General features: G+C 42.5%; 1 protein-coding gene and 1 long non-coding RNA gene across 7 annotated transcripts in view; one reads left to right on the forward strand and one right to left on the reverse strand.

Moving 5' to 3' along the window:
• TRMT61A (tRNA methyltransferase 61A) overlaps nt 1-18,310 on the reverse strand; it is a 23,693-nt gene extending 5,383 nt beyond the window's left edge. The window contains exons 1-3 of one of the 4 annotated variants that reach the window (XM_064423239.1): nt 18,286-18,310; nt 14,415-14,779; nt 4,303-4,569 (exon numbers count right to left, since the gene is read on the reverse strand). In XM_064423239.1, the coding sequence (XP_064279309.1) occupies nt 4,303-4,569; nt 14,415-14,745 (598 nt within the window). In that variant the 5' untranslated portion in view covers nt 14,746-14,779; nt 18,286-18,310. Of the gene's footprint in view, nt 1-4,302; nt 4,570-14,414; nt 14,780-16,543; nt 16,674-17,277; nt 17,418-17,811; nt 17,833-18,285 lie in introns of those variants that run through there. The other 3 variants (XM_064423240.1, XM_064423236.1, XM_064423237.1) reach the window with 3 other exon arrangements.
• On the forward strand, nt 16,951-20,075 carry LOC135302592 (uncharacterized). 3 transcript variants are annotated; one of them, XR_010364182.1, is made up of 3 exons: nt 16,951-17,107; nt 18,120-18,298; nt 19,805-20,075. It is a non-coding gene; the product is annotated as an uncharacterized LOC135302592 (long non-coding RNA). The 3 variants fall into 3 exon arrangements; XR_010364183.1 differs by lacking the exon at nt 16,951-17,107 and adding an exon at nt 17,538-17,667; XR_010364181.1 differs by lacking the exon at nt 16,951-17,107 and having other exon boundaries at nt 17,839-18,298.
• Nucleotides 20,076-21,524: the final 1,449 nt, after the last annotated feature.

Below are 21,524 nucleotides of genomic sequence, written 5' to 3' on the forward strand. Positions count from 1 at the left end.
CACATGTAGTACAGCACCATTAAGTTTTAGGGAAAAGGGCCAGTAATTTTAGAATGACTCTGTGACATGAAGAATACAGCACAACATTTTTACCTCTGGCAAAAGAACACAGCTTGGGTTTTGGGACTAAAATGCATTGTCATAATTGGAAGATTACATTACAAAGATCTCAAGGAAGGAAAAAAAAAACATACAGGCATTATCATTGTGTAGGGGTGAGGCAGGAGAGTCACTGAGCAGCATCACTGTGGCATTTACTCTGTGACAAAAATATTGTCTCTGCAAAAGGGGACAGAATGTCCTTTAAGTGCGTGTGCTCGTGGGCGATTTGATGTAGCTTCCCTGACAAGTGAAATTAGAGGATTTGGCTGTTGGAAGAAATTAAAGGATGTTTCTTGATTCAGAAAAGAGAATTTTCTCCAAATCACTTGCCAGCTCACTAATAGGAGCTTGATGTGATTTTCTGCAAATGTGACCTTAACCTCTGTACTTGTAGGTGCATCATTCAAAAGGAATTTATTCCTGCTCATTATTATGGGCTGGTAAAAACATGTAACAAGAAATCAAAGAAACAATTTGCTTCATACTGGGGAAGAAAACCTAACGACTTTCTTTAGGGATCCTTTCATCCCAAACCACTTCCTTCAAACTGTGTAAAAGCTAGTAGCTTTGGCTGGCATTCCACAGTGAGGATTTTGATGCAGGAATCCCTCTTCTTGGCTCTCTACACATGAAGTACACTTGTACTTCAGGCAGGCCCACCGTGTGCACCTGACCTACCAAGCCCTGACAGACCCAAGCTAGGGATGAATTAGTAGTTGAAGTACTTCACATGGTGAGGGACAGAAGCTGTGGCTCAAAGCCACACCTGAATGGTTTAAAACTGAGACCATGAATAACCTCTGGAGCTCAAGAAAAATAGCCAGTGAAGCTTCCTACATGGACATGGAAGTGCAGAGGCCCAGAGAGGCAGATGTTCAAAGTGAACCTTACCTGCAGAGTTTTGGGGGGAGAATTGACAGCACCATGTTACCTGATTCAGTTGTTTTCAAGGATCACAATTTGATAAACTCATAATTTAGGGGCTTTACTATGCTCCAGAGGGAATGGAAAATCTGAATTTAAGAGTAAAATCTTTAAAGAAAGAAAGGAAATAAAAGAGAGGTGGTTTTAATAATTTTGTGACTCAGACTGTTAAACACCACAAGAAGCAACTTAAAATACAAGAGTCTAATCCACCCTAATACATGGCTGTAATTTTCCATCCCTCTACCTGAAAATTTAAAATCTGTATGAAAATTATTGTACCAGTGGGTTTCCCCCTCATCTTCCACAGCTTTGGAAGAAATAGACAGTATTTATGAGAGTAGAGTAGGTGGGTGCAGAATTATATTCAAAGCACTACAGTATTCAGCTGAGAAATGACTGTGAGTCAAAAGTTTCAGGGCATTTAAGAACTGCAGAATATTGAGAATATTTTTGTTACCTCACAATTTTCTCGTTTTCCTAATTTTTAAAAGTTTAGCCTGAAGGGGTTAACATCAACTTTGCAAAAACCACCAAGGTCAGATATTTGGAACGGCAGCTATGACAACAGAAAAGCATTAATCAGCAGATGCTGCAGAAGAAAAACAGTGCAGGTCTGGAAATGAAAGGAAGTTCTGCAGTGCAGCAGTGCCTCAGAGATGCTACAAGCAGCTTTTCTGCTGGAAGTGTGACTGGTGACATCAGCACAAAAGGATGCAGCTGAGATGCAAACCTGAACGTCGGCAGAGAGCATCACCAGAGAAAAGAACCTTCCAGCCACAACCGTACTGTGCCATTTTATTCCTTCAGCTCTTCAGAGGCTGGCAGTGCTTTAAATGGGAGGCCAAGCTGCTCTAAGTGGTGTATTTACAGCATCCTGCAAGGCATAACGTGAGTGATAATTGTACTCTGTAAGCAGGATCATTAACACTCAGCCTACCAGGAGCTGCAACTATTCAGGACCTTGAGCTGAAGTGGAAGAAAAAACACTGATCTGATAAGGTTTTGTTAAGGTTAAGAACTCTCCCATGTCATCTCAGCTGAACTCTGTTGTGAGTATTGAGGTTTTAAGGAAGAGAGTAGCTAATGCTATATTTAGAATTTGCTTAGTTCTCATTTAATTCAAAATACCTTAAGACTTCAGGGACTAAATTACCACTATCTGGCAGTACAGCTGTGATATTTGCATGGCACATCACAACAAAACCCACAGTGTGAATGGTTCAAATGCAACCCTGTCCAGATTTGAGAGAGAGGGTGTGGACAGAAAAGAGTGGAACTCATTTCCTGCAGTGATGCTTTATCACTACACAAACCCTGGAAGGGGGTTCAATAACAGCAGAATGTGCACAGGCTGTACTGCAGAAGAGGTTTAACTCTTTGAAAACAAAACAAAGGAGCACTGTTAAATTATCTGCCTGTGGTAGGGAAAGGGAAGCAGTTACAGATAACCTTCTGCCATATTTTAAATTTAACAGCAGTAAAAAAACCACAACAAAACTACCTGCCTGACTCAGGATAAAACAGGAAAGTGTGTAAGTTTTCACATTTTACTACTACGATTAATTATATTTTCTATGAAAACCGGTTTTTGTTTATATGCAAAACAGCAAAATTTTAAAAAATGCACCCAGTCAGTCAGGTACCAGGTTGCCCAAAAGAGGAGCCTTAGACCAGTACCAGATCTCAGACATGGGAGCCTGGTTGCAGCAAAACCGGCAGCAAGGATGAGCAACTTCCCCTTTTGAGTGGCTCATAAAGTGAATGACGCCACTTCACAAACACAAAAATGTGGGATTTTGAAGTATTATTTATATTGCCTAAGCAGATGTAACCCTGTAGCATAGCACAGAAAAGCATAGCCAGATGGTATGGCCAGTTTGGGACTGTATTACATTTTCTAGGATTTCAAATGCTGGAGTGAGACAAGGATTCAAAACTTGGAACTGTTCAAGCAGCCCTGCTTAGTATTCTAAGCATGCAGCACTTAAATAATTCAAATTGGACTGCGCAATGCAGCGCCTTCCAAGCTGGGAAGTCAGCTGAGTGTTGTGTTCACTAGATTAGATAATTTGAGCATGGGAAGGGCATTGTACAGTGCAGTGATTTTCTTCCCCCCCAGGACACACTGGAAAGCTGTTACAAATTGAGCTGTAACCATTGCAGGTACAGAGTGCTAACAAGGCTCACTCTGTTTATTCACTTTTTAAAGAAAGTGTGTTACGTGGGTATCACAAAGCTTTCTAGAAAATTTTCAGTAGTAGCTGAGGTAGCCTAACAGCAGGGCTGGTCCTGACTCAGCAAGGCAGTGCACATTCAGTGACCTTTAAGAACAAGCTTCAATCTTGTGATTTCAAGAAGACTTAGCAATTCACTTCAAGTCCAGCCTGTGATTACATATTTTAACAAAGAACTGGGCCTTGGCACATAATCAAGTTTTTTTGAACTCATGTCCCAGCATGGACACTGTTCAGCACTCCATGCTCTCTTCATTAGAGAAGTCATTTTTGTAGATGGAAGTAATTTGGCAAAAGTTAATTCAGATCCACACAATTATGAAATTAATTAAAATTTATTCCATTATAAAATAATTATTTATTCACTGAAGTTTATTTTTCTATAGGGAAAAGAGGTATAATAAAGTGATGGTATCTGTGCAAAACCTCAACATCAGTTCTTACTTGCTGTCACAATCCCAGAGTAACTGGCATAAGCTAGAACATTCTTTATGTTCCATTCCCACTGCATCCAATGGCAAACTTCTTACTAGCTCCAAGCACAAAGATTTAGGACATAAACTGGCAAGCATATTTAAGTGTAACCACTGTTTTTTTAACATTACCACCGGGGTGCTCTGTTAAATGGGCACAAATCTGCAATGATTGATGTGAACTGAGGCTGAACACCTTTTATTCAAACACCTTTCCACTGAATTGCCAAAGAAATTTGCTTTCAGCATTTATTGTTACTTCTGCTTCCCACACACCTCAGATCTAGCAAAATGCACTTGAGAATGGTTCAAAGGAGTTTTTATAAACTGCCCATGCTAATTGTAGCAGCTCTCACAGGTCTGCAGGAAAAAATTGTTCTTCTCCTTTCAAATCTTCCACTGTAAATTGAAGATACCTTTTGAAGGTGTTATAGCCTTAGAAATACCTGAAGACTGACATTTGAGAACAGTGATCACACAAGGGAAGGGAGCACATCTAGTGTATGGCTCAAAGGCAGAGATATGTGCACAGTGCTTCCTGAACAGAAAGAGAAAAATGCAGTTACCTTCAGCTTTTAATGCTGACTTGGCATGTCCTATGGCTTCCCATGGAGATGGAATATCTAGGAACACGGCATCTGCAACGTTTGAGACCCCAAAGCCATTTTTGCAGACGTCCTGGTTGGTCACAGTGACCAGGTGCTCCACCCCATGCTCCCGAAACTCCTCCCGCGCCTTCTCAGCCCGTTGCTGGTGGAACTCCACTGTGTACAGGTGCCCGCTGGGAGCCACCGTTCGGATGAGGGCGTGGGACAGGGACCCGCTGCCCGTACCTGGGGAAGACAAACAACTCATGAAATTGAGCTTGTCAGAGACAAACAGCAGAACTAAAGTCGTCTGCATTCATCTCCCTGCTTGGAACGCTTGCTCAAAACTCAAGTGAACACAAACCACTGGCTCAGCTCCTGAAAGAGAACAGTCCTTCCTTCACAAGGAGGGAGGGACTAGGTGTCCTAGGAAACAGTCTTCCGGGTCCTCAAAGCATTCATTACAAAATCTGGCAAACCCAGATCTGTTCTATCTCCCTGGAGTAGGAAACTAATGCCAAGGGTCAGCTATAGCTCTAACATCTGCCACTAGAGAACACGAAGAAGTAAATGCAACAGGAAAAATTCAGGGAAATTAATTGGAGAGGTTTTTTTCAAAGTGTCAGACTCTTCTAGGGTGAAAAGAGATTAAGGCAAATTTTAATGGATTTTCAAAACATTATACTTCACTAAACAAAGAAAAGATGTTGGCACGGGTCTATGCTTGAAAATCCTATTAACATCCATGCAAACAAATGGCCTTCAGGATACAGTTTGCTCTGCACAGATCTCTTAAGAGACATTCTCAACTCCCACTGGAATTACCCAAAACTAAGGCCTCTTGGCTCCTTGCAGTCACACTCATCAAACACCTGTTTTCACAGGTCACTTACACACATACACACCTACACACGCTTAATGTAGTCTAACAAAATCTATCACAAAATTGTAGGTAACTACAATTACCATGTACAAACAGGGACTGACAAAACCAAGATTTTTTCCTTGTTTTAGTTTGATAATTTAAGAAACTTACTTTAAATGATCCATTGGCATATTAAATAGATGGATGACTAATAACAAAGATTTTCATTTAAGAAAACACCCATATACCAATTCCCATTGCAACTTAGTCACTCAAATGGCATTTAATGGAGTAATCCCCCAAATTCAAAACCCCACAGCAAGCCTGAATTCTCTGTGTTTATCGATTCCTAATTCTGTGCTTAGAACACAATTCTCCCATAGAAATAAAATCTATTTCTAGCTATTTTCAATGACTGTTCAGCCTGAGGCAAGTTCTTTCAGCTAGCATAAATCTTAAAAAACACATAAAGGACAGAATCTGAAGTACAGCAGCTCAGAAACAAGTAGAAAGGAAATTAATTAGGGGGCACAGGGGCTGGTACAGCCGCTTAATTGGTGCAGTACTTTCCATAATCATACAGGAAGTCTGAGCTCACTGGCAGATCCCAGGTTCTTGCCCTCTAGTCACATAAGGGGAGGAACACTGCTGTGGCACTGTGTTTAACCCGACAGCTCTGAAAGGGGAGACACTCAGACTGTAAACAGAGCTCAGGGCCCGTGTTTGCCACCGGATCCAGCGGCTGCACGGCGGGAGCTCCCCTGCGAGAGGCTCTGACCCCAGCGGGCAGGCTGGCACCCGCTGCAGCTCCAGCAGGGCAGGGCACAGAGGGAGGCAGGACCTACAGATTTTGGCACTGGCTTCAGAGAGGTCCAAGAGAAGAGAGAAACATTTACACACATGTATTTAGTACAGTGAAAATGCAGGCAGTCAAGGTGGTATTAAAATAAAACAATGAAAAAGCAAAACACATCTAGATGTGCGTGCATCAAAAACCACCCTGTCACAGCTTGAAGGATCTAAATGTCAAAGCAAACTTTTCCCTGGTCAAAGGAGCAGCACAGCAGCCATGTGGTTGTGAAAACTCAATGATATATGTGCATAATAAAGAAATAGTATTCCACTGATATGTTTTTAATGACAAAAGCAGGAACTACTGCTCACAGGATGCTAAAGACTGAAATTCTGCCTTCACATTTCATGCCAAAAGGGAGGATTACACAATTGAGAGCTATTGTAAAATGAGGAAATGTAATTATTGTACCTCTCAAATGTGTAGTGCTGCGCATTTTCTGCATCTCTCTCTGCTAATCTGAAGGAGTGAACAAGCCTGGGCTGTAAGCAAAAGAGCAAGGCAGCTTGTGCATGTATCCAGTTTCCTTGTTCATATTCTTTTACATTTTTAATCACTTTCCTTTTAAATATGCTCTTAAAAACACCACAGAAGATACCATTTGTCTCCTCCATAGGAAAACCCATTAAGATTTTTTGGCTTCTTTTCCAAAACTCTTCTTTTATTCACAAACACTTCAAGCCAAACCCTGAACTAAAACCAAGATGTTGGAAGTCACCATTTGCAGGCGTATTACTGACAGAGCTTTTGTTAAACAAGGTTGCCAGGAATTATTCATTGTTGACTGCCTACCACAAACATGAGAACAATACATATGTATCAGATTTTAACATATCAAATTCTATCACATTAATAGTGTTAATGGGAGTATTTCTGAAGATGCTGCCTGCCTTCTCTGTAACAACACCCTCAAAACTGCAGGAAACAAAATGATTATGAATCACCCACTACTGTAAAAATCTCTCCTACAAAATATATTCAGAACCCAGACATGTGACATGATGATGACCCTTAACTCTCATGTGCCCAATAGATCAGCACATTTGATGTGATCCATTAATATGAGTCTGGCATGAGTCCATACCTGCCACAAGCCCTAAAGCCCAATCAGCACTGTCTGCACAAGGCAGGGGTTCAACCCAATGTTTTTGTGATGTTGTAGAAGGGGAAATTAACCTTTATATTCCCCTTCTTCCCTGCAAATCTGCAACATTCAACATTTTTGTCCTCCTGTAACCATCTCAATTTCTCTTTATTTCAAAATTACCACTGATAAAAAGCAAAATATTACTCAAAGAGTCTTAGGCACCAGTTTGGAGTAAGTTCTAGTTGGGTACAAGTTTCCTTGGGAAATGAAATGTATCCTAGCATGATACAGAATCAGTCAGGACAGCAGCAAAACCTGAGGAGTACTACTGCAGACATAGTAGAATGCTACCAAACCAGAAATAGCATAGCTGAATTACCTGTATACAAATTATCTGAACCAAAAAACTGGATACTCAAAAATTAACATTTTGTATCAGAAGAGGCAAGATCAGAACTGGAAGAACTTCAGTGGATTTTCTTTTTCACAGAGGTGCAGTGAAATGTCTATGTTCCTGATATGACCTAGAAAGCAGAAGGCAAGACAACTAGAACAACTAATTTATAATTTTTACACCAGGATGCTCCCTTTCTGACAGCCTGCACAATAAATGGCCTTAAAAACTGTTTGCTCTCTACCACAGGACAATGCCCACCTGACTACTGCTTTAATCATGAATGGACTCTACAGAAGAGAGGCAAAACAACAGCAATTCAAACTGTACCAAAGACAACCTTAACAGCACAGCTGCTGCTTTAGAGCTCACTTAGGTGAGCACTTATACCATTGCTAATTTTCACTTGGAAAATGTGATGCTCTTTTACATTGACTGTTCTGTGATCTCAAACATCTTAGTCAAAAAGCAGACATCTGCATTGCAGGGGCCCCAATATGCCACACAGAGCTCAACATCTGAGGAGGCAGCACCGTGCAGGGGATCAGCACAGTGTGAACTAGGAATGGGCTCCACTTCAGACCAAAGGCAGGAATTAAGCTCCTGTGTTACACCCACGATTTAGGTGGCTAATGGCCCTGCACATTGATGCAGTATCCTTTCCTTCTTCTTGGGCTCAGGCACACGACATTCTCCTTCTCTGATACATATAAGCTCTTGGGGAGTGTTTTTGCCCCTCTCCCAAAACAAGCAGAACTCTGCAGTTTTAGGATTTCAGTCCTAGCAAGTGGACACCTGTATAAAACACTCTGGCTCAGCACCTACTGACAGCTGCTTCTGATTTGCAGACAAGCAAGTATTGATCAGATGAACTTCTCAACTGTCCTGACCTCCAACAGATCTGTTCTCACCCTCTGCTTATTCAAATGACAGGTTTTCCACAGAGAAGCCTCCACACACCTCAGCCATCTTGAAACAATGACCACGTTAAAATAATTTCTCACCTTCTCAAAAGTTGCAGTGGACAATATCTGAGCTGTTCAAAAATAAAGCATGTTATTTCAGCACAGAATACTGCCAAGACTGAGTGTCACCATGGCATCGAGCACAGCGCCTAACTGATATAGGATACAAAGTACATTTCACACTGTTTTCTGTTAGTCTGGTTTCCTTATTGCAAAGGATATTTGTCTAATCTCCTGGAATCCTACCCGTGCCATAAATATAAGTGACCTGATTCTGTGTTCCACTACATTTTCTCTTTGCAGGCTATTGCTTGGCTTGTCTTCCCTAGAAGTTACTCATCATGGTGTTTCTTTTTAAAAAAGGAGCTACAAATTGTCATTTAGGATTTATAGATGTGTACAGCTGTGTGTAAGCAAAAGCATTTTGGAATAAAGCTGAATAAGCTCTTAAGTGCATAAAAAGGTTCATATTGCTTGGAAACAGGAAAAAAAAAGAAAAGTATGCAAAGTGCTATTTAATACTGGGTCTCTAAAATATGTAGGAACCTTTTAGGAGAACTTAAACTTCTGATGCAAAATTTGGCTACCTAAGATATTCTGAAATGTGTAAATACAACAAAACAATGACAGTGTTGCTCTCTTTGTCTCCTAGCTACACCACTCAGTCCTAGCAAATAGTGAGATAGGTCATGAATCAGCCATGAGAACGGAAGGAGCCTCAAAACCAAGGGAAAATTAATCTTGAGACACAGCTAACAACTCCACAGCTAAAATCTGTCAAGAACCACTGAACAGACAGACTGCTCACTCCACATGACAAGTTTCTGTAATGACTTATAATGAATACATGAAAAGATATTAAGCATTTGATGGAAATTAACCCAAAGATCTTCCTGGGAAGGTAGTCAAGGGTCCAAATCATGGTAACAGAGGTAAGACACAGGAGGAGCAGGGACAGAGAGAAGGAAGAGAGGGAGGGAGAGAATTTCGAGGAGTTGAACTGATGGATGAAAGAGAAAACACCTAATCAAAAAAGTTCACTTTGCAGTCAAGAAGTTCCCATGACAGAAAATTAGCTTATCTGCCTATCTGTAATGGACACCATCCTGAAGCAGGCATTTTAATTTTAGGCAACAGGCTGGAGGTCAGAGAGGGCCACTGCTCACTGACCAGACTGAGGAGCTGAGGGAAGGATAGTAGGGAGGTTTTCAAGGCTGGCACTGCCTAAAAAAGAATATGAAGAATTAATTTTTCTTTAGAGATTCAAGTGAAGAAATACATTTTCCTTATAGATTCAAAAGTCTGAATTTTTAGGAAGGAATCTTCTATAGAATGGACATAATATGGTTAACAACAGGGTTAGGTTTAGAGCTGCACAAGATGTATACATGGTGGTCAGGTATTATATCAGATTACAAGATCAAAGTGAGTCCAGAAAGTCTGGAAACAAACACTTCAGGGTATGAACAGCATTCCTCATCAGCTACATGACAGCCACAAGTCTGAATACATCACAGTGATGCCTCATGTGGTCAGAGATTTGGTTCATAGAATCATCATAGACTCACAGAATGGTTTGAGCTTAAAGATGTTTAAAGATTCTTTAGTTCCAACCCACCTGTGTGGGGCAGGGACACCTTTCCACTAGACCAGGTTGCTCAAAACCCATCCAGTCTGGGCTTCAGCACCTCCAGGGATGGGGCATCCACAGCTTTTCTGGGCAATCTGTGCCAGGGCTTCAGCACCTTCACAGTAATGGTTTCCTCCTAATACACCTTTCAGTTTAAACTTGTTACCCCTTGTCCTATCACCCAATGCCCTTGTAAAATCCCCTCTCCCCAGCTCTCCTGCAGCTCCTTTAGGTACTGGAAGGTGCTATAAGATCTCCCTGGAGCCTTCTCTTCTCCAGGCTGAACAAGTCCAGCTCTCTCAGCCAGTCTCCATAGGGAAAGTGTCCAGCTCCCTGTTCATATTCATGGCTCCCTCTGGACTTGCTCCAATAGATCCACATCTTTTCTACTGCCATTCTCTTGGGGGCCCCAGCACCTGTTCAGTGCCTTGCTGTGGCAAGAGAATGTTGTGGTTTATGACATTTGTACTGATGAGGCCTTCCTAATACTTCAAGAGGTGCTCTAAAAGGATCAGGTTTTCTAATTCTTCTCTCACTCTAACCTGAACAGCTGCTAAGAGGTAGATAAGGGAGACATTATAAAACACAGACATAATTAGTTTGGGCACATTCCAGAATCAAAATAACTTTGATCTGTACTTTACACTAAAAACAGAGCTGCAAACAATTTATATGTACTTATGACACAAAAATAATGAAGACATGAGCAGAATTTGTCAAAAAGTCTATAAGCACTTCAGAAGAGTCAGAAGCATACAGCTAACTTGCTGGGACTCCACAACAAACTCTTAATCATTTATTAAGTATCCATTAATCATTAAGTCCTCATTAAATTTTTATGAGTGTACTCTTTAACAAAATCTATACCCAGGCTGTGAGTTTGAAAATTTCATAATTGTTTTTGAGAAGCTCTAGGGTAAGGCTGGGTGGCAGCTCCTATTACTCCTCTGAGAAACCATGAGAACCCAGAACACTGCTGTCAGCCTTCAGAAATCCAGTCCTTCAGCTCAGAAACCCATTGCTGTGTAGCAATGAATAGGGTTTAGCAATTTTTAATTTGGGATTTAGCTGAGGGGAAACAAAAAATCAATTAACGTTTTTGCTCACGTGAGTCTGATTTTGCTCACGTGAATGCTGAAGGATCACTGGGATGGTGGTTAAAGTGCTTTTGACTAAATTACATTTTGTCTAAATACTACACTCCACTGAAGCCAAAATATTTCTGAGATTTATCAGATTAAATGAGATTTTACATGCTGTACTATTAAGACAAGCACTCTTTTACATCTCACCATGGAGAGAGAACAGTAAAAAAGCCTTGATGTGTGGGGACTGAAAAGAAGAGGATTTTGCTTGGAAAAATATTTGAAAGGTTTCATATTGGTTCCAGTATAGCATTAAAAATAAACATGAAGACCTCAAAATCAGTTGTCAAATGGAATTATCCTACAGAGAGCCTAGCCTGGGAAGGTGACAATTTGGAGAGTGGGGTGAGACAGAAGAGAAAGATTGAACACAAATGGGATTATTAGAGTTACCTGGCAAGAATGAAACTTTCATACAATTGGGCCACTCACAGCAGATATTTAAGCAGCTATTTTGAGTATCATAATTTTGGAGAGATAGGGCTGTTAAAAACTGTCTCCAAGTGTGGAATTTCTAAGAGCAGGGACCAATATTTTAAAAATATCTTAGCTCTAGTAACAGTGCTAAGAGTTTTAAAACTCAACATACCCTTATAAATTAGAAATTAGCAGAAGACAGAAAAAGGATCATATTCCTACACCTCTGTCATGAAACATCAGGTAGATGCAGAGTCTCCTTATAGTTTCCTCAACAGAGTATGCCTGGGTCATTTTAATTATGCATGTGCTGCTGACAAGCTTCTCTTTATGTGTTTATTAAAGATGATTAAACATAATAAAAACTATATTAATATGTTTGTATCTTTTAGGACAAATCATGATTAATCAATTTAAACTATATCATTAAATGATCAATTTAAATTATATAATTAAAGTGACATAAAATTAATCCTTCTGGTTATTTTACTCCATTTTTATAATCACATGCAGAAGATCATTTATATTCACAGCATTTCAACACGACACAGAAGTTATTTCCTCTTACTTTTTCAATCATTTATTCTCACAGCTGGGGAGACCAATTAAAAATTCTGCTAGCTTTCAATGGCTAAATACAGGACACACCTCTACAGTTGAGTTAGTAACACAAGAGGAAAAGAGCCCAGCATGTTTCACAGTCTGCTTTGCCAGTTCATACAGCAACTGTATATCTAAGTTCAAACAATAAAAAAGAGAGACCTCTGTGCTAATTAATGCTTAAAACACACCTCAACGTGGCACCAGCAGGAAGCAGACTCAAGTTTTACTATACCAGATTTCCTGTCTTGTTTCTACTCATCACCATTGGGCTGGCTCTGTCTGGCCCACACAAGGCTAATCTAGAGCTAATGGTTTTGGATCACCAAACACCATAGAATTTAGGATGGCACCAAAGCAGGCCACATCACCACAAAGCAGGCACTACATCAGGCCACATCACTACACTGCAGGCTCCAGTTGTCAATACCTGTCAAGTTTTTAATTCAAAGTAAATCTGCAGTAAGATCTCTTGCTTCAAGGTTAGCCAGATGGATTTATTATAGTATTCTTTCTTCTTTCCTTCCTTTGTGCACAGTGAACCTTGCAAGCAATACAAGCATAACTATAGCTATAAAACTTTGCCTGGAAAGCTGAAGTTGCAATACATTGTCAGTACGAGCATTAAAATGAACCTGGGGACAGTTTCCCCTTAGCAAAAACGATTGATTTGTGGCTATGACTTTTGACTCACAACATTTTAGGAAATCATCAAGTGTTTCCATTTCTTAGCTGTTTAGATAAGCAAGAGATTAAACATTTTCATCCTCACTAGGCACCTTTGACATTATTGAAAATATTTTATATACAGCTCTGTACATTTGACTAGTCTGAGTGAGACAGGACATGGAACAATTCCAATCTCTTCCCCCTGCCCCCCAAATGATTTGTTGTTTATTTTTCCCATCCTGTCTAAACATAGCAGGGAGAGGAAGAGCTGATGAATACAGAAACTTCCCATGACAAAACTGAAAACGTCTGATCGTCCTGCAAACCAAATCACAAACTCACAGGACCCAGCTATTCTCACAGCACCAGAGGCTTCTGCACAGGGCTTTGCCTGCTTCAAGTGCTGCTGCACAGCAACCAGCTAAACACACTGCCTGGCTCTCAACTGGGGGCAGAGATAAGTGCTGTCTCAGTTGTGCTGGAAAGTGGTCATTATGCCTGAAAAGCTGCCCAAAATTATGCATGAGTGGGAACAGGAAATGGTAAATGTAAGAAAGCACAGTGCATCACAGTCCTGTCATGCTGATCCTTTGCGATATCTGTGCTTGAGAGGGAGGTGTATGGAACTGCTTCAAAAAATGCTCAAACAGCCAGAAAAAACAAGAACAAACTACCTCAGCTGCTATTTCTCCACACCACAGAGATTCACTCCAATCAAGCAAGCCTCATACTGCCTGTAGTAATAAAGTTACGATGACATTATTATAAACTCCATGCAACCAAGAAAACATTTATGTCAATTTTCACTCCTTACTGCCAAATTAAGCAAAAACATGAAAGCTGTTAATAAATTAAACCAAGTTTAGAAATAAAACACAGCCCTGTGATGAACACATCACCCATTGTATTTAATCAGTGATTTTGCATGTGGTTGTGGTGCTACAAGTAGATTATACTTGGAAAAAGAAGAGTGAAATTTATGTACTTACACAGTACCATATATAAATATTGCCAATTTATTTCTCTTATGAGTTCAACACCCTATCACCAGAGTCTCTTTCACCAGGTTATCTCAACTATATCCCCTGAAACTGCTAATTCAAAGCCTAAATCTTGATTTAAATCATGTATTTACAAACACATTTTAAGTACTTAACAACAGTTTCAGAAAAGGTAAATTAAAATGTTTCCATATTTTTTCTAAGAAGATGAATTAACCAAACACATGCTCAGAGGTATACCCACATAAATGAGGCTGCACACCTTGGTAGCATCAATTTTCCAAGAAACAGCAGCTGAAAACATGTGCACATGATACAGAATTCTTCAACACGTGGGCAGGGAAAATTGTATCACAGTGGAAAGAAAGTGCAACTTTTTGCAAAACACAAAGAAAACCCTGTTTTTTTTTAATGAAAGTGTTGGTGTTAGTTCCTAATAAAGGATTTCAACATAGTAATTATTACCTGATTCACATACTATGGAGCCTGGCTTCAGTTCCAGCATCATGGTGATTATGGAGATGTCAGTGGAATACAGAATCTGCGTCCTGTGCGGGAGATTCATGGTCCACAGCTCTGGAGTCGGGTGAAGAATGAACACCCATCCTCCTTTACTGCAGGTCACTTTGGAGCCATACTTCTTGCCTATGAGGTCCGTGGAATGCCTGATGACCCCGTACTTAGTCTGTGTTACGGAGCCATGCTGCACCTTCACAGGAAACATGGACTCGTGGCCCAGGAACACAATAGCCGTGTCCCCATCCTGTATGGTATCTCCATATGCCACAAAACTCATGGTGACAATCTTGCAGCTGGCTGATGATTGTCACCTAGAGAAGAATAAAAATGTCAGGAGAGTTTCACAGGACCACGGTGGAGCTGAAACTACAGACATAAAACCAAGTAATTTTATTTTCTCCAATACAGAACAAAACCACACTGTGCAAATAAGATGCTAGCAAGAGAGCTCCAGGAAGTTCAGGGAGCTGCTCTCCACTGTACTCTTGATCCAATTACAATCAATGGAAGGATCCCACAGATTTGAAAATAACAAGTATTTTTCTTGGTTATGGTACATCTTAACGAAAAATCGGGAAATACATTATAATTTACTCAGCCTGCTCCAAAATGCTACTGTAGGTTAATACCAATTTCAGCACCCTGTTCAATTACAGTTCCTGAGCACTCAGAGCATATTATTAACTTCTATTCACATTTTCTTGCTTATTTTTTGATGATTTGCAACATAAAGACATTCTGCTACTTGCCTGGACCTCAATCCCCAGCTATTAGGACCACTAACAAAAGTATACTTGAAAGTTTTCCAAATGAACGTTTAGAGATAGGCTAAGGACATTAATTTATGCATAAACTGGACTAACTACATGGAAAAAGAAAATAATATTGTGGCCTTTAATTTGCGATTGAGGGTGCAAAGTAATTGTCTGGGAAGTGATCTCTGCTCCAGCTAAATGTAAACAACCACTTGCAAGCCAACAGTTGAAGCACTTCAGCCCCATGGTCTCAGAGCTGTTTTAGAGAATTACAATTAAATTTTGATGGCTTTGAGAAGACAATCTAGAAATCAGAAGGCAGCTTACAATGAAACCTGACATTGCCTTTCAGATAAAGCAGCTAACTGTCTAAGCTGCAGGTTGATCAGTTCATGCAAGAATTGCTTAACGAAGTAACAGGGATCCCAAAGTTAGAAATTAAAGCCTATGACAGAAGGCTTTGAAAGTCAGATTTCTGGTACATCATCCCTGGCAGAATCAAAAGCAGCGTTACTTTTAGTTTCAGAATAATTACTGAATTCCAGCACTTCTGTGTTGAATGTTTAAGAGTTTGGTCCTGCTTCATCATTTAAATTAAAAACCTTCAGTTCTCAAAGTGTAGTCTGGTGTCTGTAGTCTAGTTCATGCCTGAAGCTCCATGTTGCTCAATTTGCTGTTAAGCAGCTAGATTTATAATTTTTCCACTGCAGCCACTGAGGCTGATAAACAGATGTGCTTGTGGCTGAAACTTCCAAAGCTTATGACATGGTTATTGCATAAGGTGTTCAGATGCCAAAGCAGAAGAGGCTTGTCTGGACATCTGGTGAAATAGTAAGAAGGGCATCCCATGAATTCAGAAATGTACAGATAAAGGACTTTGAGAGATAGAACAAATGCTGTCTTTTATAGCTTGCACCCTATGATTATGTTCATGTCTTAATCTTTTATAAATGACATTTAAGAGTTCTCATTCCAGATACTTTTAATGCAGTGCAGTTTTCAGCTCTCACAAGTGTCATCTGAAAGGACCTCGAATGGAATCCATTTTTTTCACAGTATTTACTGTGTTACACCCATGTGCAAAAGAATCCTGTAGCAAGCCTGCAGGAACACTGAACGAATTCCTCTCCCTTTGATTACACCAACTGGCTCCTTGCCTCCCTTTGAGCCACTACACTTAGCACAGCTAATAGCCACAGCAGTGAACCACAGAATCCTAAAGGCTGGAAGGGACCTTTAAGACCAGCAAGTCCAGCAAGTCCATCCATATCAGTGCACGCTGACACCCCAAGTGACACATCCCTTAGGCTCAGACCTCACCTGCTGCATTATATTCATACATTTGGGGTATAATCGGTGAGGAATTTTGGAATTGGTGAGGAATTCGGAAGTTTCTTTGCCTCGCCCCCTTGTCAAGGAGCACAGTGATCTACCACCCCTCCCAGTACTCCCCATGCCCGGCAGTGCAGAGGCTCCCGCACCGTTTGGTTTTCCCCGGGCAGCACGCAGGGGATTGCTGCGGCATCCCCCGACACGGGGCCAGGACTTCCCCCTGCGCTTGCCACGGCTGCAGAGACCTAAACCCAACGCCTCAGGGGAACCCTCGCAGCCTCACAAATAAAAGCACTAACATGACACTGCGTTCCCTTCAACCACAACCCAGGCACACGTCTCTTCCCTGACCAGCTGCCACAGGGACCTGGCAGGCTGCCCCTGCCCCCTCCCTGCCCAGGCGCACGCAGGCTGGGCAGTCGCTCCGTGCCCCGGCTCAGAGGGGTGATCCCGGTGCCAGGCTCCCCTCAGCCCCCTTCCGTGTCCCGAGGGCGGTAATGCGGCTCCTGCACCCCAGCAGCCAGCGGGCCCGGGAGCCTCAGCTGCGGGCAGGTGAGAAGCACGGACTGGGCAGGGAAGGGGTGAGAGGCGGCACTCGCCGGCGGGAGAGCAGCGTTAGCCCGTCACGGCCCCGGGCGGCCGCTCCGCGGGGCAGGAACGGCCCGGCCCCAGCGCCCCGCGTCCCCGCGGGGACGGTTCTCCCCGTGCCCCGAGCCCTTTACCTCCCCAAGCCCGGCCCGGCCCGGCTCTCCTCACACGCGGAGCCGCCCAGCGCCTTCTTCCGCCTCGGTCGCAGGCTGCTGACGCTCCCACCGCCTCCGCCCCCGCCAGCCCTGCCGGCAGTCGGGGAGTCGCCGCCGCTTCTGCCGGCGCGATATCAGACCTAGCTCCTGCAGCCCGCCTGAGGCACCCGTTTCCCTGAGCCCGTCATGCCCACAGCTCCATCAAGGCACCCGTTCCCCTGAGCCCGTCATGCCCACAGTCCCATCGAAGCGTCCATCCCCCTGAGCGCACCTCGGCCCCTTCGAGGCGCCTGTCCCCCGCAGTGCCCTGCTGACCGCCCCCGCCCCGGCCTGTCAGCACTCCTTGCTGGGTCCTGAGCAGTGGGGACGGTCAGTGAGCAGCCTCAGCAGCCCCTCAGGGGTGCTCCTGCCTCGGGCAGCTGCCCTGTCAGTGAAACCTGACGGGTCCCAGTGGGTCACTGGGAACAGCTGCAATGGGGACTGATAGCAAAGTGGGAACTTGGCGTTCATCACCTGTTGAACGTGTAGGGTGTCCCGAGGGCCACCACCAGCCGGGCTCAAGCCCCTTCCCCAGGGAATGACTTTGCCACTGGCAGACCTGGGCCTTGCCTCCATGGCCCCCAGGCAGACAGCTTCCAGAAAGTTCTGCATGCCCTTCCCCCAGGGCAGCCTCAGGGAAAGGCAGCTCAAGGCCAACCAAGCTCTTCACAGGGGTTTCATAAGGCTGCAGGAGAAACCACACTGTGGGCTCAGAAGCAGCAGAATTGTTATCTAACCCGCTAACAGCATGGTACTAACTCCTACTTCTGTCTCGTGTTTAGGATCGAAGTGATGTGGAGAGCCCTGCCTGCCCCGGTGGTACGGGGGCTGTAGTCAGGAGGCAAGGAGGAGCAAAGGAGGAGAATATTGCCTCATCTTCTGCTCACAACAAGCCCAGGCCACCTGGCATGGGAGCGGGATGGGCATAGCAGGGAGCATGTGAATCACCTCGGACGTGCAGGTAGTGTTCCCAGCTAAATCAGATAACGCTCTGTACTGTGCTGCATTCACCAGTAACCTGTAACACACAATAATGGAGAAAAAGTCATCCTTTCACAATCAGTAACGGAGAGCTGTTTAGATGATGATCTGTGATTCTTTAAATTAATGTGGTTACACCAAGAATAAGGGATTTTTTTTTCCCATTACCTTCAGTGAGAACATATTTTTTGTTATGGTGTTGACCTGCCCATAGCATAATTGCAGTAGTCTTTGTTAGTTATGAAACTCTTCTCCATCTAATCTAAACATAATGTATGCAGTTTCAGAGGTTTCTTAAACTGCAAACTCCTACTCAGCTGTTTTTCTGACTAGCAATCATGGCTCTGCTGTGCCTTTATATTTGCACCCACTTTGTTTAATTTTCTGTCATTTTTAGTGTCACTGGTTATATTTGTCATTGTTTATGTTCTCATGTCCTTTCTTTCCCATGATGGGCTGCTGTTCAGATCACTGTGGGCCTGACTGTGTGCAAGATTGAGACACTCAGCAACTCCTCATTTCCATAGGCACTCAGCTCACTGGAAACAATCAGTAATTTTCAACAGCCTGCCTAAGCTGTGAGAAAAAATACACCAAGGATAATAACTAAGCAAATACATTTTAAGTGATAAATGGGAAGAGAAGTTTCATTTGACAAGTTAAGCAGATGGAGCTATGGCCAGTTTCTTTAATCTACTGGTACATGAGTGTTACGTTTAATTTTCAAGTGGTGTTTAGTTGTAGATTAGGAATTGGAAACAATTCAGTTGTTCACAGCAAACCACTTTCTCTTGTTGTTTCCTAATTTGGAATATTGTTCTGTGTTTCCAAGATGATGTTTATCCCCTAATTCTTCAGGTTCATATTCTGTTCACGCAAGTAATTTCAGAAGACACATTCACTAGCTAACACCCATCTCCTCTTGCACTTGCACACCACACAACATTTATAATTAAGCCTCTTAGGAAGTTAGCTGCATGGCCCTTGATTAACTTCCCTTAATTCTTCATTGTTAAAGCTCAGTGCAAAGATCTCTGGAGTAATCAGCCCACCTTTCCAACTGGAAATGTAGCATATAAATCAGTATTCACTAAGATACCACCCCAGCATGGAAAGTGAGTTTTGGTGCCTTTATCACAGTCTAACAGGCCATACAGGCTTATCCAAAGAGTGTTTCCCAGCAGATGAGGCAGATAAAGCGGGTGATCAGAGGCTGTTGACACAGGGCACAGCATCTGTAATTAAGTCACTAGGGAAGCTGGCATGGAATGCTGTGACAAAGATAGGATCCAATTTACACACAGCTTTCAGCAAATCTTTAAATGCTGTCTGAGTAAAACCCAGCCACTTCTGACTTACTGCATGCTAGAAATTTGTCAAATAGTGGTGAGAAGAGGGGGGTAGAGGATGCATTGCTTGTCAAACGTGTAAATTGGATATATTTTAGTGATTTTGTGTTCCTGACTCTCTCTCCATGTCACCCAAGTTCTGTGAAGAAGAGCTGTGTGTTTGTGTTGGAAGTGCTGTAATGTTTGGCACACTGAGACTTCTACCTGCTCACCACGACTGGTATTCCCTGTTCTGCAAGACGGGGAGAAAAGGAGCATATACAATGAAATGGATCCTTGGATTTTGGATCTTGAGGTGACCTTGACTCCACAAATCTCCTGAACAATTAAACTGCAGAACAGTTGATTGCTTCTTTGTTTGTGTGGCAATAGATTATGGAATAAGATAAAAGGAGCCTTCAAAACCTACCCTGACTGGCTTTTTTTTTTTCTCTTTGTGGAGAACACCACCACAAAAATACTCCATAATGTAAGAAAATGGTTTTAGTATATTTCTGTTTCAAATTAAGAATAAAATATTAATGTTTTACATTAAAAAATCCACAATCAGAATTATGTTTGTAGCTGAGGTAATCCAGTGATATTACATTTATATTGTAATTTATTGAGCACTCTAAGTACAATTTTACACTTATAATAATTTAATACTTGTATAGCCATGCATTATTTGCAATTTGCACTATTCTGAAGCATGACCATTGTGTGAAATTATTAGTGTGCAGGGGAAGACTTTGTGAGGTTAAAAGTGCAGAGGAGACCAAGAGAGAGGATTTGTTCTTTGATCCGGAAGCTGAGACCGGACTTGCACAGATGCTGAGCCCTCGGCTTCTCCTGGAGATCTGTATACTCAGCATCTCAGCCTACCAGACCTGGAATAACTCGGAAATCTGGATGGCAGCCAAACACAGCACATTTTTATTTGAAGCAGTCTAGGCTTTTTATTTTGCAATGATTTCCTCTATATGTATATTATTATTTTTAAGTCCTAAGCAGCTCTGTAAAGTACACATGCTTGTTGTTAGGGTGAGGGTACTGGTCATGGTGCTGAAAGGGTTGTGATGGGAAAAGAGTTTCAGGTGATGTCTCCTGACATTCACAGCTCATGTCAAGGAAAGCAACTCTGGAACTCAGATCTGCACTCTCATGGATAAATACACTCTGTTTGGACAGGAGGATAAACACGGGTTCTGCTGTGAGAAACACGTCAGAGAAAGATAAAGATACTCTTATGTAAAGGTGAAAGTCAAATCAAGATACTAATTCACATTGTTAACATATTATTATTTCTGCAAACAGTAGGATTCTCATCTGCATCTTAGCTTTGGGACAAACTTGCTGATTCCTACAAAAAGACCAGTGGTAGTCCCTATTTTTGTTAATTTCAGGTGAGCTTTAGATGGGTCAGATCCCAGAGTTCCTGTGCCTATCTTTAGCAGGAAATCACCCTCTCTCCAATAAAAGCTGAAGATTTTAAATTTTTTTTTTGGCACATGACAAGAGCAGAGGATTCACTGCGATTTACACAATCACCCTACTTCCTTTCAAACTGAACTGTAAAATGAGCCCACGGTTTCGCAGGCCCTCCCTCTGCAGACCCAGGCTGCCGGGGGCTGGGCGCCACATCCGCAGCCGCCTCAGGGCTCTGTGCCAGCTCGGGACACTCGCCGCTCTCCGGGCTGCACAACCCTTATTTTGGGACGATGCATTGCCACACCCGCGCTCGAACCCTCAACCAAGGTGTCGGCAAAGGTGTGAAGCCTGCAAGCAGGCACGTTGGTGCGCGGTGGCACGCCTTGGCGGGTGGCACGCGAGATGGATTCCTGCCCTGACGCCGGGGCCGCCTCAGCGCCGCGGGAG

Source organism: Passer domesticus, chromosome 6 (genome assembly GCF_036417665.1).
Source record: "Passer domesticus isolate bPasDom1 chromosome 6, bPasDom1.hap1, whole genome shotgun sequence".
Taxonomy (NCBI): Eukaryota; Metazoa; Chordata; class Aves; order Passeriformes; family Passeridae; genus Passer; species Passer domesticus.